The following is a 22,430-nucleotide window of genomic DNA, read 5'->3' as shown; positions in this document are numbered from 1 at the left end:
CTGCCAGACAGCTTTATTTGCTGTCTTTTAGGGACTGCGTGCACACTGAGCAGGTAGAGGGGGAAAAAAAAGCTTAACCACAGCCCAAGCAGAGGGTTAAGGGTGTTGAGGAAAAGCAAATATTTGAAAGCACTGAAAGATGTACTGGGTGACATGGTGGGGATAGAAAACATCAATAAAAACCTCTTAAGAGATACTCAAATGGTACCTCCGAAACCAAGGCATCTAGTTGTCAGTGCCAAGTACAGAGAAGGGTGAGAAATAGCAGCAAAGCATCTGAATTGCACAGAAGTGCTCACTTTGCGGGCAAGAACAGGTTTTCAGGGACTGGGACCTGACCCATCAGAGCAGCCAGATGGGTCCAGTGGATACCCCAGACCCTCTCTGGCATATTCTGCATCTGAACTAAAAGTGAGTGTGCAGCTGGAATCAGTCCTCAGTTTGCAGCATCACACCGCTGCTCTGGGTCTTCGGTCCCTGGAGATACTGCTACTGCATTGGGGTAAATGCTGCTGCTATCAGCCAGATCCAGGAGGGTTCAAAGGTCTGCACCCCTGCTCAGGACAAGGGACCTGACCACACACTCAACCATTTGAGGATGATCCCAAGTCCCCTGGTCGTAGGGGTGGAAAGGCCAAGCATGCCAAGGACAGGACAGCCCCTCGGGTTAGAGCTGTTTCCAGCAGTATTTCCTCAAGCACTAGCAGCCAGCTCCCTTGGCTGCTTCAGGACGTGGGAATATTTGTTATGGAAATTTTTTACATCACAGCAGGGCCAAAAGCAGCCTACACAGGTCCTCAGTTAAACTCGGCAGCTGGCATAGAGCATATTCTCTTATAACTAAATTTGACCAGCAGTGTTCAACAGGCCACTAAACAGACTTTAAAGGCCTCCAAGCAACATGCCTTTCCATTTCCAGACAGTGAATGAGCTCAAAGCATCAAGCTTAGACCAATCAGTGACATTTTCAAGTAAGAACACACTCTTTCTCTCCCCATAATTTCTTAATAGTCTTTCAGCATTTTACTTGCACATTGCAGAAGCCATCTCTTAATGCAAATTCATAGCACTTGCTTACCTGAAAGAAATACTCCAGTATTTCTGAAGTAATACTTTAGAGTTATTAGACACAACTACAATGCCAGGACATTGCAGCTATCCAGATGTTCCCTCTAGGGAGCTGCTTATTGCCATGGAAATAGGTGAGGGAGAAGAGGGCTGGAGCAGTTTGGAGGTGGGGCACAAAGCTGAACCAGGCTTCATCTGCAGGCTCTGACTCCAGCCAGCATCTCCCCTGCTCAGGCTGTACAGACCCAACAGCACCCCCAAGACCTTGGGTATCCACCTGCCAAGTCCTCTGCAGCTTGAACTCCGCTCCCCTTCCTGCGGAAGTCCCCTACAGCGACAGCACCTATAGATGTGGCCTGCTGCTACCCTGCTAGAGCATTCATGGAGTTTGTTAGCTTTGAGAATGTGTGAGGCAATAATCATTCATCCAAAGCCTACTTGAACCAAGATGAAGAATAAACCTCTCCAATATTTGATCTTAGGAGCCAAGCATCTGCCAAAAGGAGAGCAGCCTTTAAAAATTCAGTTTCCTGTGCTTAGATGCAGTCCAAAGAGCAATCAAGAGCTGCTGGACAAAGATGGAAGAACATAAGCATATAGGAGCCTTTGACTCTCCACTAGCTAAAGCCCAGGTCATTCCTGGCTGCAGCAGTCTGGCTAAGAGCTCAGGCACAAAAGCAGCTGATCTCAGAATGCGTGTCTCCTGTCGTTTTTGAAATACAGGAGTAATTGATTTTTCTAAAGAGTTCTGACAGCTGGATGCTTAAAATGGCAGCATAGATTGAGGTGCTTCCCCTTCCCTTTTCTTTGCTTCTCCATTAATGCAGCTCTTGCAGTCACACAGGGAAAACCACCCCGGGACCGCAGAGACAGGCAAACCAACAGCAGAGCAGAAGGGACTGCCAGAGCCCAAGACAAAGGATAACTGCACCGATTTGCAACAGTTGTGGGGATGCAACCAAGAGCTGGAAGGCCAGAAAAGAAGTAGTTGCAAAAGATTTTTTTTTTCTTTTGCTCAAAGACCATGCAGGTAGATGGGTACTGGCCATACTGGACAAAGACACAGTTGTTCCTTCCTGATGGCTGGAGCAATGGCATTCACCACTGTCCGCAGCATGGATTTGGTGCTTTCTGCCCTTCCCCCTCTGCAGGACTGCAAGAGATGCTTTTGCTCCTCAGGAGAATTGAGGAAAGCAACATAAAGTCTGGTACAGCAATTTAGACCAGAAAATGAATCATATTTCTGGAGCCTGTATCAAATTGTACAAAGTTTACTAGCATCTTCCAAACTGTTTTGGAAGTTACTTAATTCCTGAGATGAGGATAGCAGTGTTTTGCTTCCCTAGCCCTACAGCAGGATTGCATTGGACATGACACTTGACTCCTATCTAACTTTTCCATTGTAGTGTCTCTGGCGAGAGACCTGCACCAAGAGCAGTGCTGGGTGGATGAGATATTTAATCCTCAATTCAAGAGCTAAATTCAAGCAACAGCAGAAACCTTTTTATTAATGAAAGCAAGATTTCCTCAGAGGAGTGAGCTGTTTCTGTAATCTAAGCCAGCCTTCATGAGGGGCCAGCTACAGCTCAACAGAAGTTCATTACTGCTTTGCAAGGTTAAAGCAAGCTGTCAATACACTTTAACACTTCCTTGCTTTTGCTCAACTGCAGACGTGGCATGCAATGCTGAAGCTGTGCCCTGGAATGGCTACAGTTGGGCTTCAAGTCCTTGTTGCTCAAAATGGGAAAAATGCCAGTTCCTAAACCAAGAATATCTGGATTTCTCCACTGTCTCATCTGAATGACTTCAGCACTCTATGCTTGACTCCTCAGCTCTTTGAGAAAGAGCCATTAGGGGGAAAAATAGTAGTCCCCACCAAATGCATGCTGTCAGGATGCTGAACCTGCTCTGGAGATCACTGCAGCCTTTAAAGCCACTCTCAGGTTTGATGAAAGCTAGCCCTGCCTCATCCCATCATTTCAACCCATTGTGTCCTCTCATTCCCAGTCTGTAGCTGCTTCTGCTGTCTCACACCCAACCACCCCTTCATCCTGTGCCACGACCCATTTACACATGCTGAACATGAGCCTGAGTAAGAGCTCATGAGTCAGTGAGGTCTCCACAGCAATCCTAGTTTAGTCCAAGTTTTACCAGCTCAGTTGCTAAAAATACCGAAGAATGAAACTACCTTCAGAATAGACTTAATCATTATGGTCTTAAAGGTAGGAAAGCGATTAGTATGAATAGAATGTCTTTTCTGAAGTATGACTGAGTTAGTCTTTATATTAGATATAATGTAAAATAGGCAAGAGGGTTAATTTTCCCCTTTCCTGCAGCCAGGAGAAGCGCTGTTCTGGTAGCTGTCTCTGCTCTTTCTGAGGAGAGGTGCTACCCTCTAGTGGGGCTGGCTGAGAAAGGCTTTTCTGAAACAGTTTTTCCTCATCTCAAGACAGGAATCGAAGCAGAGATGTTGCCAGAGCGGGGCGTCCTTAAAATTGTTTTTTTAATATCAGCTGGCAAAAAACCTAACCAAAAAAACCCACAAGACATTGGAAAACTCAGCTTTGGGGACAGGCTGTGTCCTGCTGATGCCTACTACAGCTCAAAGCAAATGCAAGAACAACTCCACATTCTGAACTGAGAGGCTAGGAAAAAGACCCAGAAGAACCCTACAAAAGTCACCACCATCGCACCCAAACACCTTAATTTATCATGTGCATATCCTGGGGTATATTATCCGCCCAAGGAAATATTCAACCTTTCATCACCAACCTGCTTGGCAGGGCAGCAGGCAGAGTTACCTGCGACCTAATGATGTCCCAGCATTTAACACGCTGATCACTACCACACTCTGCAAGCTCCTTGCAGAAAAGGTAACAGAAGCTCGCTGCTCACATGTTTTCTCCCCAAACTGTTGTTCCTGCCATTTTCTTCTCCTCATTCATAGCTGGGAGCAAACAAGCCACCTTTGTGCCCAGCAGTTGACACCTACCATATTCTCCAAAGACCAGGTACGTGTACTTCTTGTGCTGCACAATCCAGGAGACAACCTTCACGCCAAGCCAGATCAGCAGCATCCCCAGCGTGGCATCCAGGATGAAATTAATAAGGTAGCTAAGAGCAAAGGAAAATTCAGGTTTCAGTTGTGTTAAGTCTTATTCAAAAATCTTTTATTTCAGTATAGGGATCCATAGAAAGCCCCCCCAGATCTCAAAAATCCCCACTTAATAGTCCAAGCTCACTTCCCTTCTCATTTCTTGGATTTTCCTATAGCCTTACCAGCAGTTTCTTATTTTAAAAGCCTGTTCAGCAGAGAAGGGAGCAGACCACCAACTCTGGCATTGCTCATTTATTCATACAGCATTAAATAATTCCTGGGCTAGCCTTGCTTAAGAGTTATCCCCAAAAAGGAGCCTATCCATTTGCAGCATCTTTTGTTCTTATTAGGATGAAATCCCAAGCTTCAGGGAAACAGAACCAAACATTTTTGGAACGTGACACAAAATGGAAGCTTCTTGGACACCACAGCTGCTCTGAAAACTGTGCAGCAGAAGAGACAAAAAGTCCATTTTACTGAGCAGCTGCAAGAGTCTCCTATGAGCAGAGATGCAGACGGTCTTGGGATAGGCAACAAGCCCTGGCTCAACAGGAGGCACCCTGGGGTCCCCAGAAGCCCCCGGTTCAGGATCCCCACTGCAGATCCAGGAGCTGAACCCATCCCCACGAGGAGATTCAGGCCTGATGGATTTGCTCTGCAGCTTTGGATATTTAAGTCTCACTGGACAGAGCACCAGAGACAGGAGACCTGCAGGGATCTTCTGGGGATTGCAGGGTCCAAGCTCTAATCCAGGGCTTGGTATTTTAATGAACTCCAGTGAAAAAAAAAAAGTATCACTCAGACTAATGTTTTCTGGCCAGTTTTCCATTATTGGAGTATCTTCTGCCAGATCAGGCCAGATTACTACAGTGTGAAGAAAATACCAAGCACAGAGCTACAGGAATGAACATTTCCTTTTCCAGAACTTGATATTGCCTCTGAAGAAAAACACTGAAAATAACAATCTGCTTTTGATATCCATTTTGAAAACATGACGTGAAGTTTTTCTACGGCCAAAGGCTCAGACTAGCCTACTAACTACAGTTTCCAGCTGCTGAGGTTAGAGCACTCTGACACAAACACGAGGCTCTGGTGGTTTATACTGGGCAGGACACGTAGTTTATGAGCCTCAAAGCCCAGGGACAGAGCTTTAGAGTTTTAAGCTGCCTAGTTCAGGATGACAAGTCAGGCAGCACAGGGAAACTTAAAAACACACATTAAGGAAGAAAAACCCTGAAGGTCACAGCATAAGCACAAAAGGGTTTATTTTAAAATGGTGTCTGTTTAAAACAATGAATCATTTTAGAGTTTATATTTAGCCCCAGCCAAACTTGTGTCTGTTTAAAGAAACATATCAAGGCACAGCGCTTTAATATATAAAAGGAGATGGGCCAGAAAGTTTTCAGCATGGTTTTGAAGCCTAGAGGAGGCTTAAACCAGGATAAAGTTAAACCTGAAACGAAACTTGTAGCTGCAAAGTAGCTGGTCTAAAGTAAAGGTGGCACATTATGTCAAGTCTGAAGTCTGGCTTAGAAAGCCCCCAAACAGGACTACAGAAATACATGAGGTAGGTGCAACTGAATATAAAAACCCCAAACATCTTTATGTTGGACAAATGCCTTCATCCACACGGTTTAGGGAGCATCTTGATACTGCTCTGAGATCAGCCAAATTGCAAAGTCCAGTGCGCAAATAAATGGCACATTCAGCAGTTGCATGGTGAACCACTGCATTATATATTGCCAAAAGGTGCAGTAAACATCAAGGTGCTTCAAAGGAATCAGCTTCCACTGTGTATGACATTTTTCAACAGGCTTGCTTCTTCCTTTTACAGATGTAGGGCATGAATGCAAGCATCTTGTGTACTTACAGAGAGCAAGGGTCCTCTTCAGTGAGATCCGACAGAAAAACATTGGCAAAGTGGATGAAGAGGGAACCTATTGCTTGCTTGAAGGTGTCATAAAACCTGGAGAGAAAAAAGGCAAAAATATCTGTGCCGCGGGGCACCAGCAGCCCAGTAGGCACACAAGTGAAGGCCCTGCATGCGTCTGCTTTCCTCCAAGATATATTCATGATGCTCAAGAAATTGTACGTGGGGAAAAGGGGCAGTTTGGCTGACTCCAAATACTTAAGAAAAAAAAAAATACCACTTCAGCACGTGGCAGCTCAGTCTTGCAGATCTGCACCTGACACTTACTGCTCAGTTTTAGCCTGCAGTGAAGAACAGTTTGCCCTTCAGTGCCCAGCCTAGCCTCAGTTTCCCCAACAAACAGTAGGTACAGGGAAGCTGTTCAACTATTTACCATTTTTGCACCCATCCACAGGGAGTTGGATTGAATTCCCAAATTATTTTAGAGGAAGAAACAACCGGAGGAGACTGACATGTTTTTCATCACCAACGTTGGCTGGTAGCTCCGTGCTGCCAAGCCAGCCTGACCACACACAGATCCCAATCACACGCTCACCTCTCGGCAGCCCGTCAATCCTTCAGTACAGGGATGCTTTGTAGGGGTGTCCGAGCTGAGAGCAATACCCAGCTAAGAACAAAACTTGACCCTGTCTGGGAGACAGCCCATGTGCAGGTATGGCTGCAGATCGGAGGGGACTGAAACCTCCTCGTTCAGTCCCCTGCAGTAAAGCCAAGTTTCCCTGGAGGAGCTAGGCAGGGAGTTTTATTTCTAGGGAGCACCAGCTACTTCATGGAGGTTTCCTTGGGAAGTGGGAGCAAAGCATTTCATTTAACAATTAAATACCACGCAGGATATTCAGAGGGCCTAGAATATTGTTAGTATAAGAGAAAATATTGCATATACATGGTCTTTTCAAGCTACAAATTAAAAATCTTACCATGTCCTCCAGGGACGCCTCTCTTCCTTTGGTTCCTTAAGTCGTTTTACTGCAAAGAAAATTAGAGAGTTACATTAACCAACAGAGCTGAACCGATACATTTGCGCAGTCTGCACCAATCCTCAGCGCAAAAGCAGTCAAAAACCCCAACCTGGAGGACACTCAGCATTTTGCAATCTGAAACTGAGCAAATCCAGATGACCTGGCTCCAAACTGAGCAGGGGCAACGCATGGACCCACAGGTCAGAAGGATGAGCAACAGCAGAGGTGTTTGGGAAGTAGGCGTGTGCTCCTGGCATCCCTCACCAGCAGCATTTTCATGCTATGAGAAGTGGCCTGAGGGAAGCTAGGGAGGGTTCACCACTACCTACCAGATCTAGTAAGCCTTCCAGGCAAACTGAAATTGTGGTAGCAACAGTGAAATGATATGGCCCAAGAGTCTGTTAAGCTTTTGGGTCACAATAGCACAATAAAGCCATCTCCTTGCAGCTAACAGGACCAGAAGACCTTTGAGGAAGCAGGACCTTGCACACATGTCCAGCATATAGGTACCAGTGCAAGTCCAAAAAACCAGCAAGTGGCACGGCTCCAAGCTTGTGCCAGCTAATATTAAAACATTATTTTATTATGCAACATTTTGCATGCCCACTAGCTACCACTGTGGAGCAGTAGTCTGAGATGCTTGACTTCAGTACCACCAGCCATATACCCTGGAAAAGATATTTGAAGCAACTCTTCCTTCCTTGAAAACATTCAAGGTCAGGTTGGATGGGGCTCCGAGCAACCTGATCTAGTTGAGTCCCTGCTCATTGCAGGGGGTTGACTGGATGACCTTTGAAAGTCCCTTCCAACCCAAACCATTCTATGATTCTATAAATTAAGTCACTCTGGCCATAGATGAGTTTGCTCCTTGCAGCCCTTCAGGCTTGTCCTCCTCCATGGAGCCCTCCGCTGTTGTCTATCACAGCTCCTGCTCTGAGCTTTCTCCTGTTACTACCTGAAGATAACAGGAATTCAGATTTTTACCTAGTTTTGCTCAGTGGGGTCTGAGCATTGCAGAAGCATCTCAAAGGGTCCCATTTAGTTTGTCACAGAGATTTGGTGCTCTCCTTGGGTTCAACCAGCTTTTACATATGCAAGTAGGAGCTGCTGATGGAAAGATACCAGTACCACATCCCACACAAGTCATTTTTGACTGTTCTGCTGTCACTCCAGCTAGGACCCCATTTCAGAAAGTACCAGCTACCAGGCTAACTCTTCTCCTGTTAAGCCCACAGGTACCAATGCTCTAGAACAAGCAGACCTGGAAGAGGCTTTTCTACTACATTAGATTTATTAATTAAAAAAAAATCCCCAAGAGTAAAAGGTATTCAGTGGCATTGTTTTGCTTTGTGGTAAGCTTGCTGACAGCTACATCTAGAGCTAGAGATATCATTGTTACAGCTACTGCTCCAAGCATGCTGCCTCCAAACCTCAGGCAGACACAGAGCGGGGTGCAGATCCTCCACCTCACCTTGGCCACTGGAACCACTCTTCTCCTCACCAATGCTAATGGGCTCAAGATGGATGGTGGATTAAATCTGCAACAATCCATTCCCAAACATGCTGCCAGCTTCAATAGGATTCAGAATTAAAAATAATGAGTCGCAACCTTTTTTTGAGGGAAATGGAAAACAATAATAATTCAGTGCATTCTCTCTAGCTCCTGACAGTCCATCCCAGGACACGAGCAGAGCAGCAGCTTGGTGGTGCCACCTAGTGAAACCAGGAGCCTGAAAGCAGCAGGACACATGAATATGAACCAATGTGCAATGTACAACCCTGTAAAGAAACCACCCCAAGAGTACATATTGTAAGCATTAATCACCAAATCCTTCTACACATTCCAGCTGTACCTGACACTGGACAGATCACTGCAATGAGTACTGAAGAGTACACAGACTGTGGAAGTCCAAACAGGCCACCAGTTAACCTATTTTATCATCACTAAGTCTTCACCCTTAGGAGCCCTGTAGCCCACTCTGCTCCTTTAAAAGCAACCCAAAACCAGAACAGACATGCACCACCCCACTGGGCACAGCTATTTTTTTTCCCCCTTCAGCTCCCCAGCTAGATGTAATCAGACACTGCCTTCAAATTTACAACCAAAGGGACTTTTCTCACTGCTGACAGATCTTGGCATATGAGGATGCTTCCCAGGGCGACTTGGGGATATGAAGACAGGGACCCAGAGTGCCACAGATGAAAGCAGGGGCATCAGAGCTGCATGCTTCTGCCTGTTCTCCAGTGGGGTAAGGAGATATGCTTTTATAGATATGAGTATCTTTACTGCCTGTGGGAGGAACAGGACACGGGCAACACCTCTAGTACATTTTAGATCATTAACACTGCTGATAAGGCAGCACAATTTTAAACAACTTGGTATCCAGCTCTCCGTTTCCAGATTTATACTCTACTCACTAGTTAGTCTTTCAGTTAATGAAACTGCAGAGAAGCAAATAGCTTCTGTCCAAGTAAAAAACTGCCCCTTTAGAGCCAGGAACTGATCTCACCCAGGCACATCACTGTAGCCAGTCCCATGGGCTTCCCATAAAACACCCACAGGGAATCTGAATGACTCTGGTTATAACCCAAAACAAGGCTTTTTCCTTCCCTGCCCTGTGGGGAAATGCGCGGCTTTGACAGCTGTACCAGCAAGCAAACCCTCCTCCAAAAGCAGGGTCAGCAGCAAGCTCCATGAAGGCTGGGAAGAAGCACCAAAACATTAGCTAGATACAGGTGATGTTCAAGTAAAGGTCTCTTTGCTCTTCTGCATCTAGATGGTAATTAATTCATCTGTTCAGTCCAGCTGTACTTGAGTAGTCAACCTGCCAGCTGGAGCCCTACCATCTGCCCTGAAGGACAGCCTGGGCTCATTCCCCTGGGAAACGCCTGCCTGGTCCAGCCTGGAAAGATGCAAGGACTTCCCTGCCAGGCGCCTCCACATTTCAGAAGCACAACTTTGTACTTCTCTTACTGGCGAGGCGACAGGGCGATATATGAGAAGGTGAGCCCCCAACCCCAGGACTTCAGTCAGGCACATGCAGGGTTTTGTTGCCACTCTCAAATCCACAGAAAACCAGCACTCCAATGACCTGACCCACTATTACCATTAATGAGTGATGAAGCAGCCGTCATGTTGAATTACACCAGGCATACCTGCAGCAGTTTGTGTCCTATCCCTGTCCAGAAAAAAATGCCTGGTTTCCCTTATCCAGCTGAATCCCATCACAAGAACACAGAACTGTTTTGGTTGAAAAGGGCCGTTAATTAAGATCATCAAGTCTAACCATTAACCTAGCACTCCCAAGTCCACCACTAAACCATGTCCCTAAGCACCACATCTATGCGTCATTTAAATACCTCCAGGGACGGTGACTCAACCACTTCCCTGGGCAGCCTGTTCCAATGAGTGACGACCCTTTCCATGAAGAGATTTTTTTCTAATATTCAATCTAAACTTCCCCTGGTGCAACCTGAGGCCATCTCCTCTTGCCCTAAATATATATCCCTGCAGCCATGACTTCCATCAGCACAAACAAGGTATACCATCACTAATGCCCTTCAAAGGGCCACTTGCATTTCACCCACCCACAAGCAAAAGACTCAGAGACCAAGCAAGCTCTTTGGGTGACCAGAAGTATTTAAACCAAACCTAACAAGCTTGCTCAGCTCATGGGGCAAAGAGTACGATGCTGCAGAGAAGCTGTTGGAGGGGTCTGCAGGCCAGCAGGCCAACCCACTGACCACTAGCCCAACCACGAGAGCACCAGGGATGATTTGCATTATTGTCTTAATGAGAAGTGACATGTTATATATCCACAGCCACTCAGGCTAGAAATACAGTAATTCAGTGTGATAAGATGACAAGTAAGAGGTAAGAAGTTAATGGTGTGGTGCCTTGTTGAACACAGCTTGTCATGCCTCATTAGATTTAAGAGAGTTATCTGAGACTCTGTAATTATCAGAGACAGTAAAACTGTTGTATTAAAGATAAAAGCTAGTATTATAGAGATATAATTAACTGCTTAATAGGGCATTTACCATGCAGAGCTGCAGCAGGCTGTCTCCAAATTAAACCAGAAATCCAGCCAGGATTACTGGAGTTTAAACAGGCAGCAGAGTTGTTTGGTGGCTGTGACCCAGAGGTTAGGGGTGATGCTAAGTCCACACAGAAGTAGCACAAGGTCTCTGAAAACTGAAGGAGCTGATGAAGTCCTCTTTGAACCAGCACTGCTTCTTTTGTGCTTTGGGACCACACTCGGGCTCTGGAACAACAGGCTGAGCAGCAACTGCAAAGCATCCCTCTCCTCTTCCAAGCCCTGCAGAAAGCCAAGCCACAGCATGCACAGCTACAGGCTCAGCTAGCTGGGGCTGGAGAAGGGCTGAAGTCTCCTTTGCTCTTCTCAAAACACATCTCCACTCACTGGGGTCAACTCAGTTTTCCACTGGCTGTAAGCATGGGTGTGCTACTGTGGCTCAGGCAGCTCAGTCCACCCTTAAGATTTATTTTAAGAAGAGTTGTGTATGCTCATGCATCAAGCAAACAAGAAATGTGATGTTCAAGTTCTAGCACCTAGAACCAATTAAAAATTGAGTTTAATGCACACAGAGTTGCATAAGATGGGAGAGAATCCCCATTCAACTAAAGACACTAGCGTTTACTGGTTCTACACTAGAAGACAACAGAGATTTGTCTTCCCAGCAGTGACACCAGCTACAGCATTGATTATTTTAACTCTCCTTCCCTTTTTCAGCTTTGTCCATTAGTAAAGCAAGCTGGCTTTTGCAAGGAAGCAAAAGATGTTACTGCACATCTCTATAGCTAAGTGATCCTTCCAGTTTGCCAGATACCTGCAAGCCTAGTTAGGGCAGCAGTCTGGACCACACCACAAACCAGGAAAGCACAGGTCCCCCAGCTTTCTGGCATGCATTTGCTCCTCACAGACCCATGTGCTACTCAGTGCTCTGTAAGTCTTACCAAGCATGCTATGCACACACAGTAAAGACTCCAAATCTCACTTTGTGCCTCTTCACATCATCACTAAACAGGAAACTAGTCCTAGAAACATGTGAAGCAAGTAAAATACACATGAACCTTTAGATTCTCTCCCCAGATCTTTCTAAGTGGAAGAAAACACCAGTGGAAGTACAGGCAAGCATTCAGACTTCTTTGAAGTCTGAAAGAAGCAATGAATCTCAAAGCTGAATGCAGGTTGGGAATGATTACTCCGGGGTTGACTTCAAGCAGGGAAGCTTGAAAAGTCAGCCTCAACTCACACTTCCACTAGTGGTATAAAGTCCAGATGTTTACGGCATGTTTAAGGTGAGTCTTAGCTAGCGTTGATGACCTACCAAGTTGCCCCCTTTATCACCAAGCAGAGCTACTCATGTTCTGAAAAGCAGCAAATTTGAGAGTTGTGTCAAGTCAACTACCTCCCCGAGAGCACAAAATCCCCCAGTGGCGCGTACTGCTCTGCAGGGACACCACGGGTTGATAGGAGATGCTGGGTGAAATAAAGCTGGACACACCACGTTAATGGCTGAGGATACTTGTAACAGAGCAGGATGCTACAGCAAGCACCATGGAAAAACAAGTTGCTGTACAGAGGAAGATGGAGACTGCTAGTCCAGGTTCTTCCTGCAGGATCCAACCCTGCACTGAACCTATTTCAGTCTGATCCTGAATTATTTCATTAACATTAAAGTAGGTGGATGTCAACAGTGAAATAGTTCACACTGTGAACTTTCCTTCAGAAAGGCTTCAAAAGACAGTCCTCAAGAACAAACAGGAGCCTCATGAAGTCCCAACCTGAAGCATACAGGCTTCTCTAAGACACACAGCCGTGCTGCATGTGGAGGTGAAGTGCTGTGTGATCATTTAGACTTGCCACATGGTCCAAAGCATCCCAGGAAAAGGCTGGGCAGGTGGGAAGACAATGGTCCTGGAAGGGTCAGGAAGAAGAGGGCCCAGGTCTATCCCATTAAACAGGAGCAGAACACCACTGAGATGACAGCATGCCTTCTTGAGTTGGTGTCCTCATAAGTTACCATTCTCCCCCTACTTGGCTCCAGTTACTGCAGACAAAAAGCCATGAAGTTAAACAAAAGGGAAGGAAGAAGAGTGACAATTTGAGACACATGCCCTGCCCATGGCTGAGAAAGGGCAGAGCAGGAAACTAAATACTCCCAGGCCCTTCCTCTTCAGTCAAGGACAATAAGGATCATATACACTGGCAATTCCCTGAGGATCACCAGGCTGGGTGGAAGTTGGACACCTGAATAAGGATCTGTGAAATGTAAAAAAGGTTTGGGAGGAGAGTCATTATAGATTTGTAAACAGTCAGAAAACTAGAAGATAAAGCTCAGTAACAGCTATCCTCTTTTTTTTTTTTCTCTACAGAGTAGGGACGCAGACATTTATTATGTTTTCTTGATGCAGGAGAAAGGGCTTTGCCTATCCTAGACACATACAGTTCCCTGAAATTTCCAGTCTGCAGCAATGCTGTCCCACAGTCTACTTTTGTTTTTGAAAACAAGATCTCCAATTATTATAATCAATTAAGACAAGGACATTAGCAACCACCCAGCTCCCTCATGCTGTTCCCCACCCCATTCACGGTGGACCTCTCCCACATGCAATGTTCTTCCCACATCCCCCACTGACCCCACATTTCATTCAGGCAGCTCCACTGCAGATGTGTGCATCAGCACAGGTGCCTTTTACCCCTCTTGGAAATAAACCCCTTAAACCAGGCAGAATTAGCCACACTAGCAACTAGCTGCTAATTAGCAAACTAGACCCCTAAGTAAGGTTTCTACAGAATCAAAGGGTGAAAATTATTTCCCTGGGAGAAGTTTAGGTGTGCTTGGCTGATGGTCAGACCATCTCCTTTATAAATCTTACCGCAATCAACCAAAGGATTCGAAAGTTGAGGTTTGGAAAGGAGATGCCAACTCAGACAAAGCTTTTAGGAGTTGATTTACAGGAGATGCAAGCCTGACCCCACTGTGGTCAGCAGCAGGCCCAGAAGATGAATACTGAAAATGAATATTGGAAGCACCCAGAGAAAGCACTGCAGCATGCATCACCTAAATTGTGAATGGTCCACCAAAAAAAAAAGGCTGCAACACCCAGAACTAGTTACACTGTCACCTGCTTTTAAGAGAAGGGTCCATCTCTAGGGCAACACCATACTAGCAAGAGCATCAGGACTTTATTTCTGGCCTTTTCAGAAGGGGACTTGGAGCTATTATACCAGGGAAGAAACAGAAGCTCTCCCCCTGCCCAACATCTGTGTTTTTTATAGGCAGTATAGTCTCCAATAACACATTTCAACCTATTTTGAAGAACACACCCTTTCCCAGGCTTTTTCCAAGCCCCAGGCAGGAAAGAAGCCAACATGCAGGATACAGAGGCCAAAACCCTGGGGTCTGCAACTATTCTTAGCCTGAGCATGCAGCTACTCTGACAGCTTGACCTGAGACACAATGGGAGGAAGCAGGAGCCACTGTTTGTAGAGAGCAGCCAACGTGCAGCTTGCGAAATAAGTGTGCGACCAAGCTGGAAAAGCTTAAAACATATACCCTCCATCAGTTCAGGGAGCAGCAAAAGTCCTATCAGTGGTTTAAGGACACAGATTGCTATTGACTTACATCCTCTAGTCTGCACTAGATGTATTTAGTCATTCCCTCGCAGATACCCTTGTACCAATGCTTCAAGCATGTAAGCACCTGTAGCAAAACTGGCAGAGGGAATACTTTAAGGAAGAAAGAGGAATGGAGGATATGTTCTAGGGTATCTCTGGGTCTGTGTGACACGAGGCAGCAGGGACGTATATAGATTGAACTAGCTCCCACTGAAGATATCCAGCTATTGCTGGGCTATTCTACAGCATTTTTTACATAAGAGTTTCTTCTGGGATAGAGTGCTCTGACTTGCTAGAGGAATGCACATGGACAGCAGGTTTATGCACTCAGGAAGCTCCTTCTGAACCAACGGCCATACGCAAAGTCCTGCATGGTGCTGCACACTGGACCTCCCAGGCTGATGCAGGTGGGCCATAAGAAAGAAACGGTTCTACTTTTTCCTAACAAAAAAGAGGCAAAATTCAAAGAAGAAAAAACTTGGACATCTTTCCTCCCTGAGATCTCACCTAACAGCTGCTCCTCTTCCCTTTCTTGTGTAGTTCCCAACGTTGTTTAGCCCATCTATTCCTATTCCTCATACAAATCCAGGATCATCTGCAGGTTCAGTGCAGGGGAAGCTCTGGAACCCACAGAGCAGCACCACCTCCCCATCATCTACCCTGCAGACACATGCCAAGCACCTCAGCTGGAGCACTCATCCATCTGGGGACCATGAGTGCCCAAATGAAGGCCACATAGTACTTTGGTATGGTTCTCAGTTTTAATCTCTACCCTGGGTGTCTTATTCCTACATGGATTTTTACAGCTGTCACTATAGCCAAGTGCCATGTGGTTATAAACCATAACTTTGAGATAGCAAGCACTAGTCATGCTTTGCACATTGAAAACAGGGCATATTATTTGATGACTCAGTCGATCTTCTAGGAAACCTGGATTTGGGCTAAGCTTTAGCTCAAATGCAGAGTGTTTTATTTAACTCTGTCCTGGGGGAGGCAGTAGTGACTTTCTCTACATAAAGCATTGCTACAGTTCAGGTCAGTCCCTTGAAAAATGGGGTTTAAACAGGGAATGCTGCATCTTGAGAGCACAAGATTTGAGATCATTAGAGAACAACACCTGAAGAATTAAGTCATGCAACTGGGCTGGTACTTTAACTTAAAGTCTGTCTGTCATACAGTTTTCTCACAAATGCTGTTAAAAAAACCAGCTGGAAGTTTAACAGACTCCCCCCTGAAGTGCTACTTGCTTCATCTCTTAATTACAGGAGACTAGTTTCCCTGTAAAGTTTCTTGTACAGAGTTAAAAGTCACATATAATATCAACTGTTCACCACATATTGCAGAAACAATTCAGCAAGGAGGAAGGCACTTTGCAGCCCTTAGGTTACAGATAACTTTTCCTGCAGTTCCAGTTTGCCAGCTCATTTCTCAGCTCATCCAACCCATTTGTTCCTTCAGAAACCAGGAACAGCCCTCGCTTCGCACGCAGCTTTCACTGCTCAGTTTTGCTGTTCAAAAGGTGACTTCCGAGAAGAGGTCAACGTAATCAACAGCTGAAATTGAGAAGCTTTGTAGAAAGCTGTGTTCAGCTTAATGAAGCACATCGAGCACTACGCAGACCTTCCGGCTTACAAAGCACAACGCCAGTTTTCAAGCTCAGCCGGTTTTCAGATGTAGTGAAGCAGAAGAAAAACGTCTTGAGAGTCCTGGCATACGTAGCTTTTTGCTTAACCCACAAACCTACACGTAAGTCAAGTCTGCTACGCCCTGTGCCTTGCACCTCCAGAGACACAGTTAACCTTTGTGGTTTTCTTTTCCCCTTGAGAGAAAAGCATCTGCAGTGGTGATGTTCCCATTTAAATATACATGTGCATGAATAATCAAAATCAAACATAGTTATTCATTTATGTTAGAGGAAGCAAAAAAATCAGTGGAGCTTGTCTTGGGCATGGTAAGCCTGTAGTGCTCTCGTGTCCTGGGCAAGTTTATTTCAAAACAGAGTAGAAGTCTGGACAGATCAAGTGACCTATCACTTATTTCCTCTCTTTGCTGACATGGACTCCCACTTCCACCCACCCTTACGAGAGATTTTCAGTGTAAAAGCAAAAACACCACATAGAACACACTCAGGATGGTTTTGAAGCACAGAAACAGTGCTGCAATTCAAAGAATGTATAGCAACAAAACTGAACTTAGCACTGGGGCAGGATCATAGAATGGTTTGGGTTGGAATGGACCTTTAAAGGGCATCTAGTCCAACCCCCCTGCAATGAGCAGGAAGATCAACTAGATCAGGTTGCTCAGAACCCCATCCAGCCTGGCCTCGAATGTTTCCAGGGATGGGGCATCTACCACCTCCCTGGGCAACCTGTTCCAGTGTTTTACCACCCTCATAGTGAAAGATTTCTTCCTAATATCTAGTCTAAATCTACCCTCTTTTAGTTTAAAACCATTGACCTAAAGGTCTACTAAAAAGTCATAAAAGGTTACTGAAGTTTGATTTATCTGATGGAGATGAGTACCACAACTTCCACCAATCCTGCTCAACGTTCCAATGCTTCCATTCACTGGGAGACTCTTTCCTATTTTCACTAACCAATTGCCCACCATCCTGGAGAAAAATGCACTGGAAGGTCAAGCTGGTAAGTCCACAGGAACCAGGAAAACACAGACCATAGAGCAAGGGGGTACATCTTAAGAGGATCTTTACCAGCAGTTTTCTACCACAGTCAAGAGCCACTGCTTCTTTCACAGTCAATCTGGCAAAATCCTATTCTGTGGTCCTTGGACCAGCATGTAAAACACTGCCCTAGCTGCTAACAGAGCACCTCCATCACCAAGTCCTGCCTGGGGGCCAGCATCAGTGTCCCTACCACCAGCAGCTCTGCCTTCTTAGGCTAAGCTCAAGGCAAGATGTGCTGGAAAAATGCATCCAGCAGTGATATGCAAGAGGAGATAAAGGGACAGTGCTGTCACGTTAGGCAGGATCAAGACATTTTCAAAAGTCAAGCTGAAACCCAGGTTTCACTGTGTGAAGAGGGCTATGAAGCTCAGTCCAGTACCACTCTCCTTGCCTGGAAGTATGAACTCTCTCCAAGAGCTAAGTCTATTTTGACACCCGCAGCACAAGTGCTATTAAACCTCATTCAGGAGCTCAGAGGCTGCTGACAGTTTCAGGAAGAGAGGAAGTTGGAATGGAAATAAATGTTCTTAGATGTCCTCCACGCTGTTTGTGGTGGGATAGAAAACAAGTATACCAGCTCCAAGGAAAGCTTTTTCCATTCACAATGGAGAAAGAGATCCTTTAAAACTCCCCAAATCTGTTTCTTTTGGACTCCAGTTAATCCACAAAAAAAGCTATGGCTAAAATTTCTACACACACCCTTCCCCCCCCATTTCGAAGGGTTTTGCTGTCAAGGTTGCAAATCTGGACAAGTTTTGCTAGTCTACCACCTCTTCCTCAAAAAAAAATTAAACTTAATAGCAGCACCTGCAGGGACTCAACCCCCAAATCCTACCCAGCATTTGCAGCTGAGATAACTCAGTATGTTTTCTCCACTCAACTGAGTGATGATCAAAGCAGAGCATTAAAAACTACTTCAGATGGGATTGCACAATTATCCACACTCCTCCACATAGTGACCTCCCTAAGGGCAAGTTCTTGCACAGGAAACTGGATTGCCGCACACACAGCTGCTAGGCTTTACTGGCTCTTCTTTCAAGTGTATCCTAGTTCTTGTAGCAAGTGTCCTTACAGCCAAAGTGCCTCCAAAGCCACAGCAGGCAGGTGGGAAGGATAACAAACCATTTTCATTTGATTACCAAATGGGGTAGAGTTGCACCCAGAGCAAGCCCTGGACCACACTGGAATTAGGCTTGACTACAACCTTAAAGACCCTTCTTATTGCAAAAGCAAGAGAGTATTTGTAGGCTCAAATGAACTCTGTTATCGCTATTGCTCATGGTAGTTGGCCAGATTAAATGATACCCAGCCTAGGAAAGCTCTTTAGTGTGGTTATATTACTTCTGGGTCCTGTTTTCCCCTAATGAAGGACCCATTTCATGTACCCCACAACAGTGGGGAGCAACCATCCCACTCATACCGTTACAGGGAAACAAGTATTTCCTCTGCTGCCCAAGAACTTTTGCTCTAAGTTGACCTTTTTGTAGCCTTTGCAACAGGCTAAATGGCCTCAAGAAGCCTAGTGGGCTGTTGCAATAAAACTTGAAACCATAGGTGACAGGTCCATTTGGCCATTATTTTCTCCTCCAGGATTGCATACAAGCAATCCTACAGCCCAGATGCACATTGGATGCAGAGCACCAATTCAGACAATCATGCAAGACTGACTTCCTCCTCTATTGGGTTCTCCTACCAGGTTGGCAGGAGACAATCTTTCCACAGCCCCAAGAGACAGAAATTCAGGGACACAAACTCCTCTGATAACAATGTATAAACTTAACCCTTCCGGCAATGGGTCATACTTGGGACCCACGCTCTGGATGCACACTCTGTGAGCACATCCCATGCACACACACCTGCGAAGCTTTGCAGAACACTACATTATTGTTAATTTGAGTTCCTCTAGATGTTTTCAAGTGCTCTGATTTGTATCTGCACAATTTGGAAGTCTTATCTAAACAAATTCAGGTTCTCCTATAGCCAAGCTGAACTAGTACTTTAAAGTAGAAGGAATGCAAAAGGCATTGGCTTGGGTTCAGATAGGAATTAAATTCCACTTGCTGACTTCTTAGATGGAGCTAGCTGGCCAGCAACATCCCATTAAAGCAGAAATCACAGAAATACACAGCCAGGAATGTCACAGTACTGAAGGAAGAAGTATCAAAGAAGGGCTGATGCTGACTCCAGTGACACCAGTGTCCCAAGATCTAGACAAGACAGTCATCCAGCTGGGACTGCCTGACAATGCTGAACTTGATGAAGATGCAGTCAAGGTTCCCAGGAACCATTTTGACTCTGGACACACAACACCTCCAGCTCAAAAGGCTCCCATACCTCCCAGCTACTGGAACCTTCTCCTCCCCAGGAGGCTGCCAACTGAATAGGCCACACGAATAGCCCAAAAGCTGCATCAAAGCAAGTTATTGCCCAATGTAAAGTTCTTGGTAAGCCCATTACAACCTTAGCAGGTTAGGAGTCTGCATATAAACAGCCCCAACAGCAGATCTGAGAAAAAACTCCAGCTGGGAGTGTGTGAATGGGGCACCGATAAGAAACAGCTAGGGTGAATTAGGGACCACCAGCGCAGCTGCAGCCAGAGGAGGTGCTGTGGTGAGATCCCAGGGCTGTAAACACATCTGCTTTTGTGGTCCCAGCCAGGGGTTTCCTTCACAGCTTTAGTCATTGAGCTGACTCACAAGGAAACCGCATAGGATCAGGTTTCAATTTCTCCTCATTAACCAAGAGGTTGTTAACGTTCAAGGAAATACTAGCCCTTGCACCAGGGGGAGAACAACAGTTAGCCCAGGGTTGATGACTTGCTAGTAGGGGCTATGAAGCCTTCATCCACAGAAGTACGATTAACTGATGTCCTTGGTTTTACAGGACACCCCCAAGGAGTTGATGGGACAATTAACCCATATGTGCACATCAGTAAGGGGAACAGAATCACTAAATTAATCTATTACTGTCAACACTGGGTGAAATACAAGCAGTGAAGCGCTGCAACTGGGCTACTCCAGCTGGAAAAAGCTATCAGTTATCACAGGAAGAACTTGGGGTTTTCCCTGGCAGCCTGGCATTAACTGCAGCACTGAAACCTTTGAAAGTGGTTTCCAGAAGGCAGAGAGGGGCAAGCGAGCCTCAAAATCTGCAGCTACTTAGCCAGAAAACTTGGGAAGTTTTAGTTCACTGTCATCATGGGCTTTTAAACAAGGAAAACAGATCGAGTTCTGGCATGTTATCCAACTTGTGTTAAACCACTTAACCCTAAAGAGAAGCGATGCTCACATTGCTCCGAGTGAAATGCAGCTGCAGCACAAAACAGCAGCAAAGTTTTTCGGGTCTTTCAGTACTAGTGCTCCCCACTACTGCTTCTCACTACTCAGCTGCTTTCTCTCACTACCACCCCTTCACAGAAACACACTCTCTCAGAAACCTCCTTCCCCAGCCCTAAAACTTTACAGTTTAAACAAAGTTAAACAAAACAACATCACAATACAATTAAGGGCACTATTACAATGCTGCTTGATTAGAGTACCTGACACCTGCCTTATTTTTGTTAGCTTCTTCCTTGTAAATCATCGAGTTACACCATTAGTTTTCACCCTTCATTAAAATTTTCTAAGTGACTGAGTAATCGCTCACACAAGCAGAGCCAGTCTTAACAGATTATAACCGCAAATTCGTGGGGCTTCATTACCATCAGATTAATGTTAGAAACAAGAGTTTTAAGAACAAGCATCTGGCGCCTTAACTGCCGGCTTAGTGCAGCGGTAACCACAAAGTACAGCACCTCCCTCCTCTTTAAATCCTACAGGTAGATAACACAAAACTTGGCACTTATAAACCCAACCTCCCCTCCCCGAGCTGCGTTAGCTGGAACCCGGCGAAGGTAAAGACGGTCGCCACCGGCCACCCCCGCGGGGCAGGGGGCTGCCCTCCCGGCCGAGCATCCCCCGGTACTCACTCATGAGGGTGCTGAGGGCGCAGAGGGCCAGCACCACCTGCAGCAACACGCCGAAGCGACCCAACAACGCTCCGCTACCGCAGCCGTGAGCCGGGCGGGGGACGGCCATGGCGGGTGCGGAACGATGTGGAGCGGTGCGGAGCGGTACCGCCGCGTACAAAGGCGCTCCCGAGGCAGCCACACCCGGGGGCGGGGCGGGGGTGGGCCCGGCTGGGGCTGGGGCTGGGGCTGGGGATGAGGATGAGGATGAAGATGAAGATGAAGGTCCCGGCGGGGACTGGGGTACCAGGTTGGGGAAGTAGTGATGAGGTTTGGGGTGCTAGGTTGGGGGAGTCCTGGTGGGGATAATAGGGGCGCTGGGCTGGGTGGGGTGGGTGGGGATCCTGTCAGGGTTTGGAATGCTGGGTTGGGGGAATCTGGGAGGTGTCTGGGGTGCTGGGTTTGGGGTGGGGTCTCAGCAGGGTTTGGGGTGCTCTGGGTGGAGAGGCCCTGGGAAGGTTTGGGATGCTGAGCTGGGGGAGGCTCAGTGGGGTTTGGGGTGCCAGGGGGGTCCCAGTGGTGTTTGAGGTGTCAGGCTGGGGGAAATCTTGACAGAGTTTGGGGTGCCTGGTGAGGGGAGTCCTGGTGGGGCTTGGGGTGCCCTGATGGAGAGGTCCTGGCAGGGTGTGGGGTATGAGGGCTGGGGGTGTGGGTGGGGGTCCCAGTGGAATTTGAGATGCTGGGCATCCTGGTGAGGTTTGGGGTGCCAGGCTAGGGAGGTTCTGGCGGGGTTTGGAGTACTGGGTTGCAGGGATCCTGGCAGGAACTAGGTTGGGGAGGGTGGATGGGGGTCCTGGTGGGGATTGGGGTGCTGGGTTGAGGGGTTCCAGAAGCAACTGGGGTGCTGGGTTTGGGAGGTTCTAGTGGGGTTTGGGGTGCTGCGTTGCAGGGATCCTGGTGGGGTTTGGGGTGCCAGGCTGGGGAGAGTGAGTGGAGGGACCAGCAGAGTTTGAGGTACTGGGCCAGAGAGGGTCCTGGCAGGGTCTGGAACGCTTGGGTCGGGGGAGTCCCAGTGGGATTTTGGGTATCAGTCTGGGAAGG

The 22,430-nt window shown here is 46.6% G+C and overlaps 1 protein-coding gene across 2 annotated transcripts in view; it reads right to left on the bottom strand.

The window, feature by feature from the left end:
• Positions 1-21,483, bottom strand: part of LOC129214351 (store-operated calcium entry regulator STIMATE-like) — a 36,791-nt gene extending 15,308 nt beyond the window's left edge. For both annotated transcript variants that reach the window (XM_054845880.1, XM_054845888.1), the window contains exons 1-4: positions 21,351-21,483; positions 7,013-7,061; positions 6,036-6,131; positions 4,061-4,182 (exon numbers count right to left, since the gene is read on the bottom strand). In XM_054845880.1, the coding sequence (XP_054701855.1) occupies positions 4,061-4,182; positions 6,036-6,131; positions 7,013-7,061; positions 21,351-21,459 (376 nt within the window). In that variant the 5' untranslated portion in view covers positions 21,460-21,483. The remainder of the gene's footprint in view (positions 1-4,060; positions 4,183-6,035; positions 6,132-7,012; positions 7,062-21,350) is intronic.
• Positions 21,484-22,430: the final 947 nt, after the last annotated feature.

The sequence above is a fragment of the Grus americana genome, chromosome 1 (genome assembly GCF_028858705.1).
Source record: "Grus americana isolate bGruAme1 chromosome 1, bGruAme1.mat, whole genome shotgun sequence".
Lineage (NCBI taxonomy): Eukaryota > Metazoa > Chordata > Aves > Gruiformes > Gruidae > Grus > Grus americana.
Note: the sequence above shows the minus strand (reverse complement) of the source record. Positions and strands in the feature narration are given on the sequence as shown.